Source organism: Callorhinchus milii, unplaced genomic scaffold (assembly GCF_018977255.1).
Source record: "Callorhinchus milii isolate IMCB2004 unplaced genomic scaffold, IMCB_Cmil_1.0 Scaffold11, whole genome shotgun sequence".
Taxonomy (NCBI): domain Eukaryota; kingdom Metazoa; phylum Chordata; class Chondrichthyes; order Chimaeriformes; family Callorhinchidae; genus Callorhinchus; species Callorhinchus milii.
In genome coordinates, this window is record NW_024704752.1 from 7000980 (window position 1) to 7027655 (window position 26676).

Below are 26676 nucleotides of genomic sequence, written 5' to 3' on the forward strand. Positions count from 1 at the left end.
GTGTGTTAATGTGTGAACGCAAATAAAAGCCGCGGATGGCTGGAGATGAAAATAATCCTATTATACAGGCAAAATATAGGAGGGTGTTTTGTTTGGGGGGGGGGGGGCTCCAGTCAGCCTGGGGTGTGTGCTGTGGGTGTATGTGTGTGTAGGAGGGGGGGGGTGTGTGGGGGGGTGTATGTGTGGGGGTGTGTGTGTATGGGGGGGTGTGTGGGGTGGTGTGTGTGAGTGTGGGGGGTGGTGTATGTGTGGGAGGGTTGTATGTGTGTGTGGGGTGGGTGGTGTGTGGGGGTGTGTGGTGTGTGTGGGGGGAGATGGTTTCTGTGTGGGGGGGTGTGTGGGGGTGTGTGTGGGGGGGTTGTGTGTGTGGGGTGTGTTTGGTGGCGTGTGTGTGTGTGTGTGGGGTGGTGGGGGTGAGTGGGGTGATGGTGTGTGTGGGTGGGGTGGGGGGGGTGAGTGTGTGTGGGGTGGGGGTGTGTGTGTGGGGGTGTGTGGGGGGGGGGTGGGGTGTAGGGGTGTGGGGGGGGGGTGAGTGGGGGGTGTGTGTGTGAGGGGGGGGCAGTGAGTGGGGGGTGTGGGTGTGTGTGGGGGGGGGGGTGGGGTGAGTGGGGGGTGTGTGTGTGTGTGGGTGTGGGGGGGGTGTGTGTGTGTGTGGGTGTGTGGGGGTGTGTGGGGGGGGTGTGTGTGTGTGTGGGGGTGTGTGTGGGGGTGTGTGTGTGTGGGGGGGGTGTGGGGGGGTGTGAGTGGGGGTGAGTGGGGTGAGTGGGGGGTGTGTGTGTGGGGGGGTGTGAGTGGGGGGTGTGGGTGTGTGTGTGGGGGGGGGTGGGGTGAGTGGGGGATGTGTGTGTGTGTAGGGGTGTGGGGGGGTGTGTGTGGGAGTGTGGGGGGGTGTGTGGGGGGGGTGTGTGTGGGGGTGTGTGTGTGTGTGGGGGGGGTGAGTGTGGGTGTGGGGGTGAGTGGCAGGAAGTCACTGTGTACCTCCCCTTTAAGATGGGCTGATGTGTGACGTCACAGACAGGCGCGGCTGGTGAGCGGCAGCAGAGAGCGAGACTTCTAAATACAGCGCCGAGAGGGGCGGTCAGTGAGGGGCCCTCCCCCCAGACAGGCAGTGAGGGGCCCTCCCCCCAGACAGGCAGTGAGGGGCCCTCCCCCAGACAGGCAGTGAGGGCCCTCCCCCCAGACAGGCAGTGAGGAGGGGCCCTCCCCCCAGACAGGCAGTGAGGAGGGGCCCTCCCCCCAGACAGGCAGTGAGGGGCCCTCCCCCCAGACAGGCAGTGAGGGGCCCTCCCCCAGACAGGCAGTGAGAGGCCTCCCCCAGACAGGCAGTGAGGGGCCCTCCCCCAGACAGGCAGTGAGAGGCCCTCCCCCCAGACAGGCAGTGAGGAGGGGCCCTCCCCCCAGACAGGCAGTGAGGGGCCCTCCCCCCAGACAGGCAGTGAGGGGCCCTCCCCCCAGGCAGTCAGTGAGGGGCCCTCCCCCCAGACAGGCAGTGAGGGGCCCTCCCCCCAGACAGTCAGTGAGGGGCCCTCCCCCCAGACAGGCAGTGAGGAGGGGCCCTCCCCCCAGACAGGCAGTGAGGAGGGGCCCTCCCCCAGACAGGCAGTGAGGGGCCCTCCCCCCAGACAGGCAGTGAGGGGCCCTCCCCCCAGACAGGCAGTGAGGAGGGGCCCTCCCCCCAGACAGGCAGTGAGGAGGGGCCCTCCCCCCAGACAGGCAGTGAGGGGCCCTCCCCCCAGACAGTCAGTGAGGGGCCCTCCCCCCAGACAGTCAGTGAGGGGCCCTCCCCCAGACAGGCAGTGAGGGGCCCTCCCCCCAGACAGGCAGTGAGGGGCCCTCCCCCCAGGCAGTCAGTGAGGGGCCCTCCCCCCAGGCAGTCAGTGAGGGGCCCTCCCCCCAGACAGGCAGTGAGGGGCCCTCCCCCCAGACAGGCAGTGAGGGGCCCTCCCCCCAGACAGTCAGTGAGGGGCCCTCCCCCCAGGCAGTCAGTGAGGGGCCCTCCCCCCAGGCAGTCAGTGAGGGGCCCTCCCCCCAGACAGGCAGTGAGGGGCCCTCCCCCAGACAGTCAGTGAGGGGCCCTCCCCCCAGACAGGCAGTGAGGGGCCCTCCCCCCAGGCAGTCAGTGAGGGGCCTCCCCCCAGACAGGCAGTGAGGGGCCCTCCCCCCAGGCAGTCAGTGAGGAGGGGCCCTCCCCCCAGACAGGCAGTGAGGGGCCCTCCCCCCAGACAGGCAGTGAGGGGCCCTCCCCCAGACAGGCAGTGAGGAGGGGCCCTCCCCCCAGACAGGCAGTGAGGGGCCCTCCCCCCAGACAGGCAGTGAGGAGGGGCCCTCCCCCCAGACAGGCAGTGAGGGGCCCTCCCCCCAGACAGGCAGTGAGGAGGGGCCCTCCCCCCAGACAGGCAGTGAGGAGGGGCCCTCCCCCCAGACAGGCAGTGAGGGGCCCTCCCCCCAGACAGGCAGTGAGGAGGGGCCCTCCCCCCAGACAGGCAGTGAGGAGGGGCCCTCCCCCCAGACAGGCAGTCAGGATGGCAGCACCGCGGGGCATTTAGCGCCTCTCCCCGCGGGGTCCGGGGCAGCGCTGAGGATTGTTAACGCGATACATTGTCACTTTGGCCACGTTTTGGACACAGTAACTTGTCACAACCCTCGACTTAAAGCCGCAGCGTCACTCCCTCCCGCGCGCGCGTGTGTCTCTCTCTCTCTCTGTCTCTCTCTGTCTCTCTCTCTCTCTCTCTCTCTCTGTGTCTCTGTGTGTGTCTCTCTGTGTCTCTCTGTGTCTCTGTGTGTGTCTCTCTCCCCCTCTCAGTCCGCGCTTTAACTCTCTCCACTGCCGTTTGTCTCCTCGTTTCAGTTTTGCTTCATTTCCTGACTGACTGACTGACGGGTCACTGTGTTACTAACAGGGAATCAACGTGTGTTCCCTTACACCCACAACCCCCCCCACACACCCCTCCTCACCCCCCCCCCACACACCCCTCCTCACCCCCACAACCCCCCCTCTCCCCCTCTCTCTCTCAGCGATGTGCACCGTCAGGAACGGTGTCCGGCGCGATGACAAGTACATTCTGGCCGTGGACGTGGGGACCGCGTCCATCAGGTGCCACGTGTACGACAGAGCTGCGAGATCCCGAGGCTTCAGCAGCAAACAGGTGAGGAGCAGTGCCCCGCACTGCGCTGTGTCAGCCCCGGGGCGGCGGCGGTGGCCCATCTGCCCTCCGTGACCCCCACAGGGGCTGCGGGTGCGAGTTCCACGTCGGGGCTTCCCACGTTGTGGAGTCCTGTGGCTCTCAGTGGTTAGAGCGAGAGACCCGAGTTCAACCCCAGGCAGGTCAGGGCCAAACCTTGGGCAAGTTTCCGTACTTACTCCACGCAGCGCCTAATCATAATCCCTCCCCCCCCCCCCAAAAAAAAAACCCCAAACAATAACACATGGGTCATTTTCGATCCACGGCTGCTTTGTGCGCAATCGGCTGCCGCGTTCGCCCGCAAACATGCGGTCAGTTCACTTTACGGTATGTTCTGTGAAGCGCTTTGGGACGTCCTCCCGACGTGAAAAGCGCTACATCAAATGCAAGGATTATTATTATTATTATTATTGGAATCGCATCGTTTATCCGCCTCAAGATCCTCCTCTTCGGCCATGCCTTTCGGTCACCCTCGTATCCCCTGCCCTCCACACCCATCCTTTGGATGAGACGTCAAACCGAGGGCCCGTCCGCCTCATCGGGTGGATGCTAAGGGTCCCACAATACTATTCCAAAAGAGAGTTTGTATCTCCCCCCGTGTCTTGGCCCCCAAATACAATTGGTCACTCACTAATCTGAGGACATTGCTGTGCGCAAACTGGCTTCCTCGTTTCATCCACAGAATATACAGTCAATCTGCTTTACAGTATATCCTGTGAAGTGTTTTTTTTAGATGTCTCAACGATGTGATCAGGTGCTATATCAAATGCAAAGATTATTGTTGTTTATTATTACGTAACCTGTTACAAATGCTGCCTTGGGAAATGGGTTTATGGAGTACAGCTGCAATATTTAACTGGCCATTTAAATCCCTTTGAAGCACTGGTTAATACAGGTGTCAGCCTTGGTATATCTCACCTTTTGGCTGTGTATAAATCAGTTGTTGGGTTTGCACAGTAACTTCACAGCTGTTGTTAAGTGAAGTGCTTTACGATGTTTTGCTAGTGACAATATATCAAGGAAAATGATTTATTGCTAATGCTTATATTTCTACTGAATTATTGACTGAGATTTGGTGTTAAAATGTGCGCTTCAATGTCTAAACTCGGTATTGATTTGAAAGTGCTCGTCAAGATGTGTGGATGGCTATTGCAGTTCATGAGGTCATAAGATAGGTCAAAATTCCTAGTCAAAAAGTGATTAATTGGTGATTGCATGTTTTATTGCCCGCTGAGATGAGGAGCCAAGGTTCAAAGTATACACTAAATACACTAAATCACTATGATTCCAAGTAGTAATGGAATCGAGCTCCCCTCTCGACTCTCTTCCCCCTCCTCGCTCCCTCCCTTCCCTCCCCTCACCCTGACCATTTCCCCCCTCCTCGCTCCCTCCCTTCCCTCCCCTCCCCTCACCCTGACCATTCCCCCCCCTGCTCGGGTCATGACCCAACTGTGCAGCGCCTTGGGACGTCCTCCTGACGTGAAAGGCGCTTTATAAATGGAATCTTGTTGTTGTTGTTGAAGGCTTATACTGTGGGATTGTAATGTGCACAACTTTTTAAGGGAGATTATAGGAGTATTGTAAAGAGGAGTTAAAATGTGTGTGGGGGTGGGGGAGTTTAGGATAAGATTTCTGGGGGGAAATTGTGAATTAGATATTTCAGTCGAGAGATGCTGAGGTGCAACCTTGCCAAGGGTTTTCAAAGTGGATTGTGGAGTCCCATCGTGTAGTGGTTAGGGTGCTCACCTTGCAAGTGAGAGGACCCAGGTTCGATTCCTGGATGGGGCAAAACCTTAGATAAGTTTTCCTTGCTCCACATGCCTCTGTTTAGCTAACAGTAAATAGGAACCCGGTTGTTAGTCGATTGGCAGATTACACTGATAATCCCTCAAAATTTTATTTGTATATATAATGTATAATCCATGACTGTTTATGGGACTCTGCTGTGAGCAATTGCCTATCACGTTCCACCTATAAATACACAGTCAGTTCTTTACAGTATATTCTGTGAAGCGTTTTGAGCTGCCTCAATGACGTGATTAGGCACTATATCAAATGCAAGCTTTATTATTATTGTAAGAAGTTCGATGCAGGGGAGATCGCTCTCTCTGGGCCAGGTTTCCGGAGAGTTTGTTAACTTTGCTCTCAGAATGGACAAACTCGGAATTAAGTTACTGCTCAAGACTTTCCCCTCTCTATTTCCAGCCTCCACAGTGCTCTGCACTTTGAGCCCTGGCCATTCACCTAGATTTCTTAATGTGAAAATTGTAGTTTGTCGGGTCAGCAATAAACGCCAAGTCAAGTCTCTTGGACTGTCTCCCAGAAAACTCAGTTTGAATTCCCATGAGAGTACACTTCATACTTCCCCCATAATTTTCTCGGGATGACTCGTATGATCCAATTTTAAGATTGTCATCACTTAGCTTTTGGGCACCCCTTTTTTTCTTCCCCAACTGCCGCAGTGCTAATCATTTTCTATGTGTAATATTGAATGTTTAATTGTAATTGCTGTCTGCTCACTCCGCTCGACAGACTCTAGCCTGCTCCAGGCCCCTGCCCTGCCCACCCGACCATCTGCAGTTGGACCATCAGCCTGTCTGCCCCCACCCTTCAGAACTCCATCCCACAATCCCTTCGCCTCGGCCCCTCTCTCGCCTCCTTCAACGCCCGTCTCAAGACCCTCCTCTTCGACTGCGCCTTCAGTCACCCTCCTAGTGTCACCCTCCCTTCTCCTCATCCCAACCCCGAGCTCAGGTGCAAATCGTTGACAGTCTCGCGCCTTGTGACATCTCCCAATGTGTGTATAATGCTGATTTTTTTTTCAACGGGAAAATTGTGCATTTTCCTTTTGCCCAAAAACTGCTTTTGTATTGCTTTGCCACCAAGTAGCCCTGAGCTGTTTTTGTTTCCTTCTGACTGCCCTGTCTGTCTTCTTAATAAAGACCGACATTCTGGATTCATCGATCTCTTGCTCCGAACCCTCAACATTCCATCAGTAACTTTTATGTTCCTGATTTCCTGGACCAATATCTTTGCCTCCATTTCCATACTCCTGTTCACACCATGATAACCTTATCAAACAATCTATTGCCAGTTGGGATACAGTGTAATGGGCCGTGCAGAACTATGTTTCAATCTGGTTTTCAACTTTTTTAACTTCTTAATCTTGGCAGCAGTTTTGTTTCCATCGAAGGAATACAGTAAAACTCATGTCGTATCAGTCGGGACCGTGACATTTACTATGACTTGCGCAAAGTCTGAATTGCAGGGCAAACTGCATAGATCGTAGAAAATCCGATTTGATCAATAATCTGCATTGAGCATGCGTAATTTAATCCAGCCAGTAAATTTGCAGGTGGTGAAAGGTCAACAACAGCAACTTGCAAATATATAGCGCCCTTCACGCGGGGTAACGTCTCAGAAGTCAAGATTGCATTTACTGCAATTTGATGCGTCTTGTCTCATTGGAATCATTGAATCGCGCAAAATGAAGTTCTTCTGCACACGTGTTGACGGATCAGGACTGCGCTTCCAGTGCGGCCGATAATAAATATTATTATTTATGTGTATCAAAGTAAGCGATTTTCGGCATTCTCACAGCTTCTGAACAAGACTAACTGGTGCATTTCCACGGTGGACCTACCACAACAATGTAGTTGATTCGCTGCGTGTTTCATTTCCCTTTGTGACTGTGAAACTTTAATCCTCATCTTGGGTCGTGTGCGGGTAAATATCAGCCTGAGTGCTGGAGGCAGCTGAAAATGATAAAAATGCGTTATGAACTGTTGAACATGCTGACTTTGTTGCAATGTGTGGGTGAGCATTCATAAGGAGAGTGGTGTTTGCTGCTCCTATCAGCCTACAGTCTGGAATCTCATTATAAGTAACGGGCACAGATTGTCCAGATGGTCATCTGTTTAAAGGCGTCCCTCGTATCAGATTAATGTTTGAGGTGAGGTGACTGAACTGGCTCGCTCGTAGCACAGTTTCTGTATGTAAACCAATTGGAAATTGATTCATTCTTTAAGCCAGGCCTGACTCAATTCATAACCCTCCTCATAGAAAGGTTATAGATTCAAGCCCCATGTCATAATTTGGAAAGCTCTGTGTCACTGGTTTTGATTGACAGTATCTAAAGTTTAAATCTATGTGCAAATGTAACCTCGGAACCGCTCTCCCAATCTAACCATAGGCAAACAGTTTAATATATTGCGACTTGATTTTTGGTTGGCAGAACGTTGGCCAGGCAAACGGAGAAATCCCTTTTTTCGAGTTGTGCCACGGGATCTGTAACGTACACCTGAACAGGCAGACGTGACCTCAGTTTAATGTCTCCTCTAACACAGTGCCAGGTGTGCACAGCATTGTCAGAGTCTCAGTCTAGACTGTGTGAGTTCAACGTCCTGAATTGTGCTTATACCCCCAGACTTCTGACTCTAGAGGGGAGAGGGCTCCTAAGTAAGATGGCTGACAACAACCTATGCACCAATTGGTTGGGTACAAAATACATTCTACTGTAATTCCCGCAAAGTGCTTTGAGGTATCTTGATGACCTGCTATATCAATTGCAAGAATTATTATGTGACATTCAAAACAAATATTAAGTGCTGGGCCTTGAATAATTAGCGTGTTTCCAAAAGCAGACAGTTATCTAACGCTGCTTGTGGGTTTCACTTTGTTATATGGATGCTAACTTTAAAAAGTCCCTAGTCTATAAAAACATTTTTAAAAAATTATGAAAGCAATTAGGTGGTTAGAGCTGCTTCCATCATTTCCCTGGAATGTCTTTTTGGACCTAAAGGAGCTTGAAATTCTAATCCCACTAGACCCTTGTGCTTGAACAGAACAATAAGTCCATTCACCCGGGTGTTGCTGCTCAGAAAGCCTGAGACAGATTAGAGGAGTTTGTGTTCAGTTACGAAACAACTGGCTTACAACTGACCTGGTCCTAAGATTGTTCCTCCATCTGGCAATGAAATTGGGAAACTGGAATGCAGACTAAACTCTGACAGTGAAAGGTTTATTGCTTTTGCAAAATGCCAGTTTCCTGAATAAATCGTTACACTAAAGATTGCACAATGTTATTTCCACTTTCTTGCAAAAAGCTAGATCTTGTAACAGCTTTGTTTGACTGAGTATATTTTATCAAGTTGCTGAGCAGACATACCTGCTTGCAAGTCTTCACTGACATTGTGATGTTTATGTTCATTCTTTTCACTGGGTCAGTGCCCTTCCACCTGCTTTTCACCTATCCCTAATAAACAATGTTTTGGTTAATTTGTGGAGTCATGTAGTGTAGCAGTTAGAGCACTCGTCCCTCAAGCGAGAAGACCTGGGTTCAATTCCCAGGCAGGGCGAAAAGTAGACAAGATTGCTTCCTCCATATGCCTCTGTTTACCTAACAGTAAGTAGGAACTCAGTTGTTAGTTGATTGGCGGATCGCTTTTCCGAGGGTAATAATCCTTTCCAAAAGAAAAATTGGTCACTCAATCCACAACTGTTTGTGGATCAGTGCTGTGTGCAATTGACTGCTGCATTTCACCCACAAAATATACAATCAATTCACTTTACAGTATATTCTGTGAAGCTCATTGAGATGTCTTGTAGACGTGATAAGGTGCTATATCAAATGCAAGGATTATTATTGTTATATTATTAATTGCATGCTTTGAACCCAAGAATGTTTGTTACAAATCAAAAGGTGATGAATAGGCAGAAACTTCAGAGGAGAATTAATTAATTTACTCTCTCCTATTTTCCAAACAGATACAACTCCTGTATCCTAATCCGGGTTGGGTTGAGATGGATCCAGACTTGCTGTTTGAACAGTTTGTAACTGTGGTGAAGAACGCAGTTGAAGGTACAATGCACATTTTTGGAGAACCTGTTTGAATGTTGCAGCCCAAAAAACAACCAACCAAGCTTGTCAAGTCTGTACTAGTTGGCTTTATTCACACAAACCACAAAGCAATGTAATCCCAGTCTCCTGGTCACTCAATCATACTGATAGTTTTAACATTTATTTAAAACAACAACGTGCATTTATATAGCACAGTTCATTATAAACACCATATCAACCTGTTCGCTCCCTCCACTCGGCGGGCACTGGCCTGCTTCATGTCCCACGCTCTTCCCACTCCACCGTTGGCAGTTCGGCCTTCAGCTTTAATGCCCCCAACCTCTGGAACTCCATCTCAGAATCCCTCTGCCTCACCCCCTCCCTTGCCTCCTTCAAAGCTTGTCTTAACCATACTTTTGGCTCCCACCCCTCTACCCTCCACCGCTCTTGATTTCAACCTCCAGCTCGGGTGCAAACCCTTGACTTTCCAGCACCTGGGATGTCCTTCTGATGTGAAAGGCGCTTTATAAATGTAATTTTCTTGTTGTTATTGTTGTTCATATGGGCAATGTGTTGGAGCGATTGACAGTAACCGAGCTTGACCCTAAACAAGGGAAAGAGAAGAGATAAACATGGTCAAAGAAGAAGGGCTTGAATGGCATCTTGATGCAATCTGAAAACCAGCAGGAAGGGGTCAAGACCGATATAACTCAACCTCAGCTTCCAGCCCCAGTGTAGAGTTGCCAGCTAGCCGATATTTTTGATGTCACTGTGGTGCCTTTGACCTGCAGCAAAGCACTTGGTCTCTCCTCCTTGTGATGACACTGCTGAGATCAAGGCTATTGTAAGAGGTGTTGAATGAACCCCTGCTCACACGGTTTAGCAGGCCGGAGCTCTCCCAGGTTAATTCTGTGGGTTACAAAATTATCGTGATCGAGCTGTGTAGAACTACAGCAATTCTTAACCTGCACCAGATGGTATGAAATGAGGCTTGAATCCTTGGGTTAAATGGCTTGTGTTTTTCCATGCACAAAAACAATGTAAAAGATCCTCCTTCAGGGAACTATGGAGCCATAATTTTGAACAGCATGGGTGTCGAACGACCTAAAGGTCCTTTCAACGCTCACCAGTTGATTGCACTCACTGAAATGAGTTTTATTTAAGGCAAGACTGGGCATAGAACACGGGACTTGAAAAGCTACTTAGGGAGGCTTGTGTACAGAATGTACAGCTTAATCATTCGTGATGAACAAAATGTTAATCCAGCTCTCTGTGTTAGTTAATTGCATTGGTGCCTCAACAACAACAAGATTACACTTGTATAGCGCCTTTCATGTCGGGAGGACGTCCCAAGGCGCTGGAAAGAATTGACGCCCAACGTGGTATAACCCTAAAGCATACACTCAGTCAATTCCTGGGTCAGATCAGCACCCAGAGAGGCAACTATCCCAGTCTCTGTACTTTGTCTCTTCCTGGCTCAGCTCTTTGCTGTACTCAGTGGGAAAGGCTATCTATAGGAGCGCTGGGCTCAAAATCATTTTTTATCCTTATCATTGTTTTTTTTTAAAAAAAGTTTCAGATCTACTTGGAAATTGAGGGAAGTTTTCCCCACCAGTCTATTTTTAGAGTATTTGCTGAATTGTTTCAGAGCTGCTACTATGAACAGAGTGGGCTAGCTGTTTTGGGAGACATGATTTCAAGAATGACAGTCTTGGAGATCACAGTAACATCAATTTACATTGGAAGGGCTTCTGGGAGGGGCGCAGAAAATTGAGTACTGGTGGGTTTTTTCGAGCATTACCTGCATAGTTAACAGTCTAGAGTTGATGCACTTTTTTTAAAAAAGGAATACGACTTGGGATCATGTTAAAATGTCTTCGATGTCAAAAAGTGTGTCTTTTTGTTTCTCCCTAATGTTATTTCGCCCACAGTTAATTCACTTTACAATATATTCTGTGAAACACTTTGAAACGTCTCAATGACTTGATAAGGTGCTATATCAAATGCAAGTATTATTTTTGTGGAGTCCTGTAACTCAGTGGTTAGAGCACTCGCCTTGCAAGCGAGACACCTGGGTTCAATTCCAGGCGGGGCGAAACCTTGGGCAAGTTTCCTTACTCCACACCCCTGATAATAATCCCTCCAAAAATCAAAACAATAATAAATTGGTCATGTTCAATCCACGACTGTTTGTGGGACACTGCTGTGCGTAATTGGCTGCCACGTTTCGCCCACAAATATACGGTCAATTCAATCTACAGCATATTTTGTGAAGCTTTTTGAGACATCTAGAAGACGTGAAAACACTATATTAAATGCAAGGATTATTATTAATGTGGAGGCACCTGAACTTTTTAACATTAGTTTAAACAGAAGTTGCTTGCTAGACTTCTCGCGGGCATTGCTCCTTACCTGCACATGTTCCCTATTGACAATTAAAGTTACAGCACTTGGAGTTTTGATTGTTATTTAATGGAAGTAAAATGCTGAATCTGTTGAAACGTTCGTGTTTTTTTTCCTTTGTTGTTTTGTTTGAGTTAGAAGATAAAACTGAGCATGTAGTATTTTAGTTCATGACCGCTTTGTGGGTTCTGGATCTCTCCATTCTCCCCAGCCCAGAACATGTCGTCCTTTATCCCAACTCAAAAATGCACTTAAAAAAAATTCAACCTTGTCCTCGGTCAAAATGCTTGCCAGATTTCAGTGCGTTCTGCTTGTGAAATACACGGCCTTTGTCGGGAGTTCTGGGTGGGGTAGATTTTTATAATGAATGTTAGAAGGTGCCTTTGCCAACAACTAACCCTAATAAAAATGGTCACTCACTCCCGTGACTGCTTGTGGAACATTGCTGTGTGCAGCTGGCTGCCATGTTTCGCCTAGAAAATACCCAGTCAATCTACTTTACATTATATGCTATGAAACGCGTCGAGTTGTCTCGATGATATGAAAGGCGCTATGTCAAATGCAAAGATTTTTTTCATGCACCTATTTCTGTTTGTAGATTCGGGATTACAGATGAAGCAGATGGCAGCCCTGGGCATCTCTGCACAGAGAGCAACATTCGTCACCTGGAACAAGTAAGTGGCTGAGCGGGTTAGGTTTAGAGTGCAAGAGTAGGGAAGTCTTGCTGCAACTGTATAGGGCCTTGGTGAGACTGCACCTAGAGTATTGTGTGCAGTTTTGGTCTCCTTATTTAAAAAAGGACATACTTGCCCTAGAGGTGGTATAGCGTAGATTCACTAGGTTAGTTCCTGGGATGAGGGGACTGACCTATCAGGATAGGCTGAATAAACTAGGGCTATTTGTTCTAGAGTACAATAATATAATAACAATAATCCTTGCATTTGATATAGCGCTTTTCACGTCTTCTAGACGTCTCAAAGCGCTTCACAGAATATACCTTAAAGTGAATTAACTGTATATTCATGGGTGAACGCAGCAGCCAATTGTGCACAGCAATGTCCCACAAACAGTCGTGGTTTGAAAATGACCAATTTATTATTGTTTTGCTTTTTGGAGGGATTATTATTCGGTGTGTGGAGTAAGGAAACTTGCCCAAGGTTTCGCCCTCTGCTTGGAATTGAACTCAGGTCTCTCACTTGCAAAGCGAGTGCTCTGACCACTGAGCTACAGAACTCCAGAAGAATTAGGGGAGATCTTATTGAAACATATAAGATTCTTAAAGGGCTGATAAAGTAGACACTGAGGGTCTGTTTCCCCTGGTAGGAGAATCTATAACCAGGGGTCACAGTCTTAAAATTAAGGGTCAGCCTTTTAGAACAGAGTTGAGGAAACATTTCTTCACTCAGAGAGTAGTGAATTTATGGAATTCACTATCCCAGAAGGCTGTAGATGCTCAGTCCTTGAACATCTTCAAGGCTGAGACTGATAGATGTTTAAAAAAAATAGAGATGTTAGGGGATATGGGGATAGGGCAGGTAATTAGAGCGAGGTCTGAAGATCAGCCATGATCTTATCGAATGGCGGGGCAGGCTCAAGGGGCCAAATGGCCTACTCCTGCTCCTAATTCTTATGTTCTTACGTTGTTATGTGCCTGTAGTGTACCTGGTGAATAGAGGTTTGTCCTGTGTGCACCTATATAGAATATCCTGAGAATGAGGTTGTCCTGTGTGCACCAATGGTGACTTATTACATAGAGTGCACAGGAACAGACCATTTAGACCAGCTAGTCCACATCAGTGTTTATTCTCCACATGAGCTTTCACCTCTTCTGGTCCTCTCTCCCATTCCCTTCTTCCTCATGTATGCAAAAAGCTCCAGTGATCTGTAAAAATCACTTACAATTATTTAGTCATTGGCTGTTCATTTTTAGATGTTTTATTATTTTGTTGTAGAATCCTGTAATATTACAGCACAGAGCCAGGCCATTTGGCATATCAAGTCTGTGCTGGTGTTTTTCTCCACATGAGATGCCTAATCTAACCAACCCTACCGCCGACTCCCCGAATACTTCAGTATTCCTTTTCAACGACAATTTTTACATTTACCGACACCTTTAACGTGAGGGGTGTCCAGCGAAAAGGGGGCGCGGATTGTCGTAAAGTATGTGTGTGTTTTAAATGTTTTAAATGCGAGGATGTTTTAAGCTTTTAAAAGCTTTTAAATGGAATCTCTGAACTAAGCTGCACACGGTGGTAAACATCAGGGACCCAGGGGGACTCAGGAAATTTCCCTTGTACCCAGTCTGACCCTGGGGATATCTCAAAGCTTCTTGATAGAGCTGCCCGTGAGCTTGAGCTGGTGGTGTGTGGGGGAAACGAGGAAGGAATGGTGGGTGTGGAGAAAAGGTGACCAAAATTGCAGTCAAAAGGAGAGGTCTTCAGATGGCTTTAAATGTAGGGAAGCAGAGTGTCAGAGAGACCCCAGGGTGGAGTTCCATAGAGCAGGACGGAATTGCTGAATCCTGGCCCACTACATGAAGCAGGCAGGTGTTTTCTGTTAATAGCAATCCAATTCCCTGTTTGAGGATTATTGTTCAGGTGGTGCTCCATTTGGGGTTGTGGGGTGGAAGAAAGGAAATTTGGAGGTTAGGTCTTCCTTGCACCATCCAATAGTCAGTAACTCAGGGCTTTGGGATCAGTTGATCTTAAAATATTTAGTCTTCAAGTAGATTTTCAGAGGCTACTTTCTGCAATATGTGGTTGAGAAGGGTAAAGGGGAGAGCTTTTCTTTTGTGGGAGGCCGGGGGAAAAATCTGACGCAACATTTGTTCAACGCAAACATTCCCCACCTATCTCTTTGAGTAACTTTGCCAGAACTGCAGCCTGCAGCTGTGTGATCTCACCAGTTCTGTGGGCGGGTAAGGTTACTTAGTGTGTTGTTCAGAACCATCTGTTCAGCTTTTAGCGATGCACTGCACTGTGTCTGCCAAGCCACTCTCATGCTGACATGGCACTTATTTTATCCATTAACTGAACTTAGCAATGGCTCCTCTGGGTGCCTTTGTACCTCCAGTGGGGAGGAACGGCTCATTGAGAGCAACTTTACATCCGATGGTGTAAACCTATACATCAGTTGCTATAGTGATGTGATGCTTGCTGTTATTTGTCAGATATTTTGAATGTGGACAGTTGGGGGGTGGGGGGGGGGGCGGCGTTCAGGCACTGTGACCCTATCACCCCCACCCTCGCCCGACTCCACTGGCTCCCCATCCCCTAGAGAATACAGTTCAAAATCTTTGTCCTAGCCTTCAAAGCCCTCCACAGCCTTGCTTCTCCCTAGACACCGTTGTGATTTGCTAACGCCATGTAGACCTCCTTCTGCTCAATGGCCTGCTTCATGTGCCCCGCTGGCCCTCCCCACCATCGGCAATCAGGCCTCCAGCCTCTCTGCCCCCACCATTTGGTCACTTTCCTACCCCTACCCTCCTTGCCCACCACCCCTTCTGATCCCTTTCTCAAGTCCAAATCCCTGACTGTCCAGCACCTTGGGATGTCCTCCCAATGTGAAAGGTGCGATACAAATGTAATTTGTTGTTATTATGGGGGTTGGAGACACAGGTAACCCGTGTTGACAGTCACCGTAAGTTCCTATTAAAAATCACCTGAGTCTTGATCCTGGTATTTTTCTGTTATGTGATTCACTTGGACTGATTAATTCTGTCTCCCTCTCCTGCTGACACTGAGTGTCTGAGAAGTTGAAAAGTTGAAATTTGATCCAGCTTCATTTTGGAATCTACTTTGTGAAGGTTTCAGATGGTACAGTGTAAAAGTTCGAAGTTCAGAAAAACAGATGCCTTTGCTTATCCAATATTTCCTCGCTGTAGAAAATTGGGATCCATTTCTGTGGAACACGAGTCTGTGATGTGGGGTACAGTGTAGCGCTATACGCTATTAGCATTCGCTGCAGTAGGTGAAGTGTGCTGTGCTTTCATTTTCAGTTCTCGTTTTGCCCATTAATGACCCCTAATGGTATAGTATTAGTATAAGTATTAGTTGCTTGACAGGCTAAACCTTACCTACCTGTCATTCTCTCCGCTCGGCGGGCACTGAACCGCTCTATGTCTCCCATCCTGCTCGCCTCACCATCGGCAGTCAGGTTTTCTGCCCTACCCTCTAGAAATCTATCCCAGAGCACCTCCACCATGCCCTCTCCTTTGCCTCCTTCAAGGCTCGTCTCAAGACCTTCCTCTTTGACCGTGCCTTCAGTAATCCTCTTTGCCCTCCACCCTCTTGATTCTAACCCTCGGCTCAGGTTCAAACCCTTGACTGACCAGTGCTTTGGTACGTCCTCCTCATGAGAAAGGTACTAATTAACTGCAATTTGTTATTGTTGCAGCCTGCCTCAGTTGGTATCAGTCTCACCTCTGAGCCAGACGATTGTGGGTTCAAGGGTTCAATATCGAGACTATGAACTTGCACGTCAACACTGCATTGTTGGTGGTGTCATCCTTCAGACGAAATGTCAAACCAAGGTCCCTTCTGACTGATCAGATGGACATTGAAGATTCCATGGTACTATTCAAATCCATAAGGGTGTTCCTCCAAGTATCCGAGTCAAAAATCTCCCAGATAAAATTGGTTGTTCACTGGAGGACTGTTTGTGGGCCATTGCTGTGTGCAAATTGCTGGTTGCCAATGCACAGTCGCTGCACTTTAAAGTGTATCCTGTAAAGCATTTTGAAACATCTTCCCAATGTGCAACGCTGTTATTAAATGTGAGGTGGATGATGATTATTATTTATTGTGGTGTGTCATCTCTTGCAGGACAACAGGGAAACCGTTCCATAATTTTATCTGCTGGCAGGATCTGAGGGCAGCCGAGCTTGTCCGATCGTGGAACAATTCATTCCTCCTTCAGGTAATCTTGGAGAATGATTCTTTCCATCATCCTTTCATTGTCAACCTGAACATAGGTCAAAATAGATTAAGATCTTCTTCTTTATCTGTGCCTTCAGTCTTCCTCCCCCCGCCCCTTGCCCTCCACCCCTCTTGATTCTGGACTGTGAAATCGTGAGTCGTAGTATTCACTTTTGTGAATGGTATTTGTGAATATCATCTTTGACCGTCTTCCCATTGCATCATCAAGCTGTATCGTCTGAAGGACGGCACCTCCCAACAGTGCAGAGCTCCTTTCTCCACCCGCCACCTCCCTCACAAAGACTATACTTCAAACACCCCACTAGAGTATCTCTGAGACTGAGTTCAGTGTCCCAACTTGGAGCTTAAAGCCACGACCTTTTGACTCCAAGGCGAGAGTGCACCAGGTATAATGTGGGTGAAAATGTAGCTGAGGATTGAACGGACTGACATTTGTCTGGTGAAGGGCGATGTGATGTGCGCTTGTGTCTGCCATAGAACAATTTGTTACTGACGCTTTTTCTTTGTTGCAGACGATTCACATGTCCAGCCGGATGCTACACTTTCTAACCAGACAGAAACGCTTCCTGGCCGCAAGTGTCATCAACTTCTCCACCCAGCACGTTTCTCTTCGCTTGGCCTGGGTGCTCCAAAACTTACAGCAGGTGAGAACAGTGCGCAGTCTGTGAGTTGCCGCGAGGTGAAAAGACTCAGTGAAGAGTTGCTCCGCTGTCGCTGGTGCAGTTGAAGTAAACTTGTGTTCGTGACGGCAACACAATGTCAAATCTTCTTCTTATTGGTTGGTAGACGGTCTTGAACATATAGGTCGGCCCCAGTATAACCAGTATAACAGTATAACAGTACAGTATAACAGTATAACGGAGCCTTGAGCTTTATAAAAAGGAACGTCACTCTGTCCAAAGTGACGGAAGTGACGGAGGTGTAACTCCTCTCCCATCCGGGTGTTATCCACTCTACAGTGAAGCGAACAATGACAAATTACATTTGTACAGCACCTTTCGTGTGGGTTGTACGTCCCAAGGTGATATCCAATGGGTCCTGATGTAGTACCGCAAAAACCACTCGAGTCGGCTCTTCATAAATCGTTTGATCACCTAAGTTGCCCATGCACTGAAGTCCCACTCAGTTTCCTACCGAAAAACACTCAAATTTCTTTCCATTAGCCGTAATTTATAAATCAGCAAAGGCCTAAATTGTAGTGGTTTCTTTGTCCCAAATAATCCTAAATCCTCTGCAAATCATCTCCTAACTCGTAACTCTGCTACCGCCTTTACCGGCTGCATTAAAGAAAACGTGTGCAGTGTTCCACTTAAAACAAGTGCGGGAAACAAAGTCTTGACCCATCACCGCTTGCGTAGGTATTGGGTTGCATTGAAGTACGTACACACTGCGTCTTAACCGGTCATCGCCTGTGCGCTTACCAGCTGCAGTGATGAAGTACTGCACGTGCAGTACAGTCCAGTGTACTCTGTTGCAACAAACCTAGAAAACAAAGTACATGTTTGCTGTTATATGTTAGTGGTATAAAATAGTTTTACTCCACTAGATTTTGGTCAGAACTTGCTGAATGTTGCAGCTCCCTCTGATGGCAGAAAGTGGTATTGTACAATTTTTGACTCGTCCTTGTGAGGGGTTTGAGCACAAGTTCCTCTTGGAACTGAACTGGATCCAAGGTGACGTGTTATGGAATGCTGGTTAAAGTCCAATGCACACTCTGGGGTCCCCATGCCTTGGCTCTTAGCAACCTGTGCCTCATGTTCTCCGGAATTAAGTAAGTAGGGTGCGTCCCTCGGGAGAGGAAGCAAAGTAAGACAGTGTGCATTCCTTTCCAAGCCCAGGAATTTCCATGTGTAGGTGGGATGCATGGAACGCTGTTTGGTCTGGAGCATGGTGATGGGTTGTTGTCAAAAAACCAGCCGGTCAAAAAAAATATTTGTCCTCTGTCAGCTAAACTTGGGTCCAGATGTTTGGCATTACTGTTCTATCCTTGGCATGTTTCACACTGGGGATAAGAAAGAACATCTCATCTCCTCCTCCCCCCCCCCCCCCAACCATTCTGTTATCTGCAACTTTCTTTATCGCAAACTTTTCTCTCCTGAAGATGCTGCTCATGCTGATATATGTACGCTTCCAGCAGCCTTTCAATACTTTGCTCAAAATAGTCATTCTTCATGTGTAGCACTCGTCAATGAGTGCCACTGGGCTATTTGACCAGGTACGCCTCTTATTGGTGAAACAGGAACCTTGGGCAAGTTTCCTTACTCCACATGCCTAATAATAATCCCTCCAAAAACAATAATAAATTGGTCATTTTTAATCTATGACTGTTTGTGGGACATTGCTGTGCGCAATTGGCTGCCGCGTTCGCCCACAAATATACAGTCAATTCACTTTACAGTGTGTTCTGTGAAGCGCTTTGGGACGTCCTCCTGACGTGAAAAGCGCTATATCAAATGCAAGGATTATTATTATTATTATCAGCACCTAAACCGTGCCCTTGTGTGTCTATGTAAGTAATTATAAAAATAGCAAACAGTCAAGTGTTAGATGCATTGTGTTGTAATTGCAAGTGTGCTGTGCTCTGATTCGATGCTCTGTGAAAGCAACGGAAATATCATCCGACAGGATGAGGAGGTGGAGCAATGGGTTGTGAGCAAATCATCTCACACTGGCTTTGCATATGAAGTGCTATTGCTACAGCAGTATTTGTAAGGCTGTGATACTGCCTGACTGACCCCCCCCCCCACCCGCCAGGCCCTACCACCACCCCATGCTACTGAAAAATTTGAATCCATCTAGGCATTTGCCTATCTCAGTTAATAGAACGCTCAACTCTGAGTGACAGGTTGTGGGTTCAAGCCCTAAGTCACGACTTTGAGCTCCCATCGAGGCTGACCCTCCAGTGTAGTACAAAGGGAGGGAATCCTGTCTCCTTCAGATGAGATGTTAATCTGAAGTCCCGTCTTCCTGTTCTGGTGGACGTTACTCACGGTGACGTTCGAAAAAAGAAGGCAGCTTCTCCCGGTGTCCTGGCCAACAATCCTCTAATTAAATTGGGCATTCACTTTATGGCTGTTTGTAGGATATCGCTGTGCACAAATTAGGAGCCATGTTTGCCTACAAACTACACAGTCACTCCATTTTACAGTAAATTCTGTGAATCGGTTTGAAATGTTTAACATCCTGATGAGGCACGATATCAAATGCAAGGAATTATCATTTATTTTTTATCTCTTTATAGGTCCAAGATGCTGCTTATGAAGGAAACTGCTGCTTTGGTACAATTGACACTTGGTTGCTGCACAAATTGACTGATGGTAAGGTTTAGTCATCTCAAGGCTTGATTATGGGAACTCCCTCTTCATCGGCCTTCCGAACGCTTCCTTTCACAAGCTGCAGATCATCCAAAACTGCACACACCAAGCTCCACGACCCCATCACTCCCACCCTCGTCCGACTCCACTGGCTCCCCATTCCCCGGAGGATCGAGTTCAAGATCCTCGACCTCACCTTTAAGGCCATCCATGGCCTTGCCCCCTCCTACCTCTCTGACCTACTGACTCCCTACCAACCTGCCCGCTCCCTCCATTCATCGGGCTCCGGCCTGCTCCATGTCTCCTGCCCGACCTGCCCTACCATCGGCGGCCGGGCTTTGAGCCTCTCTGCCCCCACACTCTGGAACTCCATCCCACGGTCCCTTCGCCTCGCTTCCTCCCTCGCATCCTTCAAGGCCGGTCTCAAGACCCTTCTCTTCGACCGTGCCTTTGGTCCCACCTCCCACCTCTCTGCCTTCCCTCATCCCCTACACCACCCCTCCCCATGCTCGGGCCCCAACAGCTGACTGTCAGCGCTTTGGCACATCCTCCCGACGTGAAAGGCGCTCTATAAATGTAATTTTGTTGTTAGTGGGAACTTGAAATTGAACACAAAGGGGATCATTTTTGCTCCAAATTTGCATCTGTTTAAATCCGCTTCTAACTTGAACATTCTATTATTCTGTATACATTACAATCCTTGCATTTGATATAGCGCCTTTATCAAGCCGTTGAGATGTCTCAAAGTGCTTCACAAGAATATATTAGGGACTCCACATTCTAATTCTCAGGAAATATTTTCCAACCTTGTAGGGTGACGTATAAAAGGTATGGCTGCTAAAAGTGAAGACTGAGCAGTTAATGAATGTCTATATGCTGCAAAATGACTCTCCTCATTCCAAGCACTAATCTGTAAACGAACCCATGAGAGCTTTTTAGAGGGGATTTGAATGATGTTTGCGAATGAGGGTGTGGGGAAAGGCAGGGGAATGGGACTCAATGGATAGCTCTTACATAGAGCTGGCGGTTCGTACATGATGGGACACATGCAGATTCAACTAGTGGAGACCTGCAGCTTAGTGGTTAGAGCACTCGCCTCGCAAGCGAAGGGGCCTGGATTTGATTCCCATGCAGGGCGAAACCTTAGACAAGTTTCCTTACTCCACATGCCTCTGTTTATGTAGCAGTAATAGGAACCTGGTTGTTTGTCAATTGGCGGATTGCTTTCTGGGGGTGGTAATCGCTTAAAAAAAATAAGAGATTGGTCACTCAATCCACGACTGTTTGTGGGACATTGTTGCGCACAATTGGCTGTGGCGTTTTGCTCACAAAATATACAGTCAAGTCAATTTACAGTATATTCTGTGAAGCGCTTTGAGACGTCTCGAAGAAGTGATAAGGATCTTATCAAATGCAAGGATTATTATTAAATGATTGCTTTGTTAGATTTCAACTGGCTGTTTTTGCAGTATTGCTTTTCTCTCTCTGGATGGTGCTTGTCATTACTGAATTCCACACAATAGCCAAATCTAATGATGAACTATTGCTATTATCTGCAAGCGCAGTCACTGCACTTTATAGTATTTTCTGTGAAACTTTTTGAGGTGTCCTTCCAATGTGAAAAGACATTATGTCAAATATAAGGATTATTATTTTACTCCCAGTTTACCTAGAGTTTGAATATGGTGTTTATTTGCTCAACATTTTTCATGTCAGTCTGGCTCAATTGGTAGCACTCTTGCCTCTGAGTTAGAAGGTTGTGGATTCAAGCCTCATGTCACGCCTAGAGACTCATCGTCTACGCTGACACTTCAATGCAGTGCTGGGGGTGTGCAACGTTTTGGAGGTGTCGTCCTTCAGATGAGACATTAAACTGAGCCCCCATCATGTGGACATTCATGATCTCATGGCATTATTGGAAAATAGAAGGGAGTTTCTCCTGGTGTCCTGGCCAACACTCCCCCAAATAAAACTGTTCATTCACTTCATGGCTGTTTGTAGGACATTGCTGTGTGAAAATTGGCTGCCACATTTTCCCACAAAATACAGTCAGTTCACTTTACAATATATTCAGTGAAGCGCAGTGAGATGTCTCAGCGATGTGATAAGGTGCTTGCTTTATCAATTGCAAGGATTTTTATTGTTAAAATCCTGTGAAGTGGCTTGAGACATCCTCCCGATGTGAATCAAAAGTAGGATTACTATTTTTGTTTGGCCATCAGTGAATGTAGTCAACAATGTATTAAACATTTCCATTGCAAAGTGTTCTGTATGTGATAGGTTTACAGACTTGTTCCCTTACAGGTGCAGTTTTTGCTACAGATTTCTCGAATGCAAGCACTACAGCAATGTTTGACCCTTTCCAGGTATTTAAATCCTGTTGTGCCTTTTTATTTTTATATATATATTATATATAGATGTGTTTATGTGTGTATATATATGTATATGTGTGTGTGTATATACATGTACATATAAGCTACATAAGATTTGTCTTTTAAACAGTTGTCTTATTGTGAAATGCAATAAAGTTTGCTGTTTGAACAAATGGGGGAATAGCTTACAGAATCATTGACTTCTTTCTGTGTTATAATGCAACAACAAAAAAATTACATTTGCATAGCGCCTTTCACGGCGGGAGGACGTCCTAAGGTGCTGGACAGACAGAGTTTTGGACCCGAGCTGGGGGTCGGGGAGGGTGGAGGGCTGGTAGGGGGGGGACGCAGGGAGACCGAAAGCACTGTAATACAACAACAACAACACTTGCCTAGCACCCTTCACGTTGGAAAGACGTCCCAGGGCGCTGGACAGTAATGGGTTTTTGGACCTGAGCTGGAAGTTGAGGTGGAGGGCTGGTGGGGTGGGCATTAGCAACTTGCAGAACTTGCAGCGATTCATATTTATCATTTTAGATGTGTTGGAGTGAATTCCTTGCCAGCATGCTCAGTTTTCCTTTATCTATCCTTCCTGCAGTAGAAGATACCAGGTAAAAACCCTTTGATCTTTGCAATTTTTCGATTTATCTGTGTGCTTCACTTACTCATTGCAGCACAGCTAAAATAATCGTGTGGCGTTTAGGACATGACTGATGTTTGTTTTTCCTTTGATAAAGTCCCTCCTAAGAGCTCTGGAATGCTCAAGGTCTAACTGGTGCATCTTTTGTGATAGAGAATTAACACAGTTGAACCTTGTTTAAACGGTGGTTGATGGTGTCCATAAAAGATTCCAGCTTTTCTTTTTGATGTAGCTGTCTGTTGTGGCTTCTGTATCATCATGCCACCGATGATGTGATCTGTGATATTGCTGCACATGCTCATAGACAGCTGGAAGGCTCCATCGACATGCAGTGAGCTTCAGATTGCATTGTATCACTGACGTTTTTNGAAACGCGGCAACGGATTGGGTTGGCGTGGTGTTGGGTTTGGGATGTTCAGCTAGGCAAGTATGAAGTCCACAATTCAAATCAGTTTGTAATGGAGCGTACTATAACGGGGTTCCACTGGGTATACTTTCACATTTAGAGGGAGTGTATACGTTTGTCACAATCATTTTTTTCCCTCTATCTCTCTCTGAAACCCTATGTCATTGGCAGGCTCATTCTCTTCTCAGTCTTTCAACACACAACCGCTTATCTCAAAGTTTCTGTTGGAAATCCCCCAAAATGAGCGTGTGCGCATGTTTTTTTTGTATTCGGTCCTTTCCACAATGGAAAAAGATGTTCATTTTATGCTATTGTGCAGAGCATCTAATTAAAATTATAGAAATTTACAGCGCAGAAGGAGGCTATTCAGCCCATCGCATCTGCAGATTAGAGCACTGGCAGACATTTTTTTTGATTACACTGAAGGCAGATGTTTGCCAGATGAGGAAACTGAGGCTTGGGGCGAAACTCAATTAATTAGAAAAATCTTTCTAAATCTTTAGAAAAATCTATAGATGTTTTAATATACCCAGTGGAGCCAGTGAAGTGGGGTTCCTGTCTTTTGGAAAGAAAGGAGTTTTATAGGAAGTTGTGAAATAGAGATATAATAGCTTCTTCATGCTTATGTTTGCACAGTGAGTGATATTTTCAGAGCATTTGACTGAAGGTGATTTTGGGCTGGAGTGAGAGAAGAGGATTGAAGCGACTGAGGATAAAGTTTTGAAATAACTTTTCTTTTAATATTTTAGTCACAACTTTGGTTTAACTGACTCCAGCATTTTTGGTGTATCCATTCCAATAACTGCTTTGGTGAGTATCGTGATACATTGAGTATTGTGTGTGTGGGGTGGTGGGGGCGCAGAGAATGGGGGTAATTGCAAACTTAATCTCTGATATGAAAATATATATATAGTTTAATATTTTTGTTCAGTATTGTTGATTCATACCAATGCTTGTAATGTATTGATTTACACTATTGTGTGTGTGGTGTACATATTAACGATATTCACCTCCTTGCAGGTCGCCGATCAGCAATCAGCCATGTTTGGAGAATGTTGCTTTGACATCGGAGATGTGAAGCTCACCATGGGGTCGGGCACTTTCCTGTCCATCAACACTGGAACCAAGCCTCATGCATCTGTGTCGGGTACAGAGGCAAATCTTAGTCTAATATCTCGCAAAATGGAAATCTGTATAATGCTGCGTGTCACCACTCCAAACGAGCAGTGATTATGTGACCACCCTTCAGTGCAGATGTTGTCGTACATAAACTAGCCAGGCTGTTAGTAGCCGGCATTACAGTAGCCATCAGGAGACTGAAACGGAATAAAACAGTTTCTGTGCATGTATGTATGAAAACTAATGCATGTGAGTGATGCTATTTCAGCGACTGTGATCCCGTTTCAGTTTGCTCCTCGGTTAGTTTCAGTACTTGAGCTTCTTTGTTGTGTTTGCTGCATTGCCTCTGTCTATTCTCTGACTTGCCTACATTCAGAGAGCCTTAACTGATCCTCACACTTGAAAGTAGAATTATAGAATCGACAGCACAGAAGGAGGTCATTCGGCCCATCGTGCCTGTGCTGGCTCTTTGAAAGAGCTACCAACTAGTCCCACTCCCCCATTCTTACCCCATACCCCTACATATGTTTCCTTTTCAAGTATCTATCTAATTCCCTTTTGAAAGCTCCTATCAAATCTGCTTCCACCACCCACTTATCCTCCCTACTCTTTTCTTTCTCTCTCTCTCTCTCTTCCTTCCCACTCACTTGAGTTAAAAATAGTTTTGGCTACCAATGGCCTTGAGGAGTTGGCCATATGTAATTGGAATGGTTGCCAGAGACTGAAATGTGTAATATTCCCACTGGTAAATGTTCATAGTTGCAGTCTGAAAACTGATGGTGTGTTTTATTCTCTTAGGCCTTTATCCGTTAGTGGCATGGAAAATTGGACCAGAGATTACGTATTTAGCAGAAGGAAACTCTGCTGATACGGGCATTGTGATCAAATGGGCAAAAGGACTGGGTAAGATTTTTTTTGTAACTTTGGTCTATTTTTCTCTCTCTTTCTTTCTCTCTCTCTCCTCTCGGAGTCTGAGCAAAAGCACCGATTTATTGAGCTGCTTAAATTAAATTGTGCTTGTGTACAGAATGTGTTTGGTGGTATCTTACAAAATAGATTGATTCTTTTCAAATGAAATCAAAATTGTTCCAGTATCCTATTTCTGTTTTGCCTTTTATTCCCACCCTTGTGTTTGCAAGGAAATTGCTCTTTCTCCTGTCCCCTTGGTTGTGACAGTTATTGAGCAACCCCGTCCCATTAGTCTGTCAGGCTGATGAATTGATGAATTTCACCCAGGAAAAAAATAGTCGCACAGTTTCATAGTATATCTTGTGAAGTGCTTGAAGATGACGCAGCAACGTTTGAGGAAGGATAATCAATGCAAGGATTATTATGAATGATAAATCATTCTGTATATATAAATCATGGACCAGTGCTTGTAACAAAGCTGCCCACGGGCTGTAATCCCTTGGAGTAGATTCAGAGAGAAGAGACTTTGCTGGATTGATTGCAATGTTTTTTTTCTTTTTGTCAATGTTTTTTTTCTTTTTGTCTGTTTTTTTATTTTTATCAACTCGCCCAGAAAATAGTCAATTCATTTTACAATATATTCTGTGAAAAGCTTTGAGACGTCTCAGTGACATGATAAAGCATTATATCTAATGCAAGGGTTATTATTATTCATTTTGGGCTTTTGCTAGGTTTCTTCTCTGATCCCAGTGAAACAGAAAAGATGGCTCAGGAGGTGCAGGATTCAGATGGTGTCTTTTTTGTCCCGTCGTTCAGTGGATTGCAGGTACGTTAGCAAATACCACAACACTCATTTGCTTCAATTTAATCTGTACTGAAAACAGTAGAAGGAGATGCATCTGACTGTCCACATTAGACTCCATTGCTGAAGTCCAATCCGGCTGTGACTCCAGCAAAAAGAATGAAATTTCTTGCTGCTTGTCCAGCTAGGACCACCCTAACTGTTAGGGCTTTCGTTTGCAAGGTTAATGGGAGCTGAGTGGGATGGGTCCCTGACCCCAGTGACCGCTCTGCCCTTCCAAGTCTTGCTGATGAGCCAGGCTGGCTGGGCTGTCATCATCAGTGCATTGGAGAACTGTAGATCTGCCTGGGTTAAATGTTCAGATCGAACAACTATTTATTAATGTGTGGGTCCGATTTGCAAAAGGATTTGCAGATGGCAATTCCTGGATGTGTCTGTCTGACTGCTTGAATGAGGGTCTTAGTTTTGACTCCCACATTATGTGAGAAGAGTTCCATTGTGTTGCGGAAATGTTACTCTCGCAGGCTTATAAGATACAGAATTTTGCTAGTCTGAAAAAATGTTTGAGTACAAAATTACAATGGCTGTTTCTAATAGGTTCAAAGTCAAGGATTAAGGGGTAAGGTAAGGAGCTGCAGACAAGGGGATAAGTTAGAATTGAGGACCATTGAAGTCTATTCTTAATCCACACAATAAAATGTAGTGAAAAATTGGGATTATTTGGTTGTGCCAAATTCTCTAATTCAAGGCAGA

At 46.5% G+C, this 26676-nt stretch overlaps 1 protein-coding gene across 3 annotated transcripts in view; it reads left to right on the top strand.

The window, feature by feature from the left end:
- The first annotated feature begins 2513 nt into the window (after nt 1–2513).
- gk5 (glycerol kinase 5) overlaps nt 2514–26676 on the top strand; it is a 30876-nt gene continuing 6713 nt past the window's right edge. For 2 of the 3 annotated variants that reach the window (XM_042339276.1, XM_042339278.1), the window contains exons 1-14: nt 2514–2626; nt 3016–3146; nt 8949–9042; nt 12023–12098; nt 16248–16341; nt 16874–17005; nt 19603–19678; nt 21980–22041; nt 22585–22658; nt 23843–23903; nt 24114–24240; nt 25011–25115; nt 25853–25947; nt 26521–26547. In XM_042339276.1, coding sequence (XP_042195210.1) covers nt 3018–3146; nt 8949–9042; nt 12023–12098; nt 16248–16341; nt 16874–17005; nt 19603–19678; nt 21980–22041; nt 22585–22658; nt 23843–23903; nt 24114–24240; nt 25011–25115; nt 25853–25947; nt 26521–26547 — 1152 coding nt within the window. In that variant the 5' untranslated portion in view covers nt 2514–2626; nt 3016–3017. The remainder of the gene's footprint in view (nt 2627–3015; nt 3147–8948; nt 9043–12022; nt 12099–16247; nt 16342–16873; nt 17006–19602; nt 19679–21979; nt 22042–22584; nt 22659–23842; nt 23904–24113; nt 24241–25010; nt 25116–25852; nt 25948–26520; nt 26548–26676) is intronic. The other variant, XM_042339277.1, reaches the window with a different exon arrangement.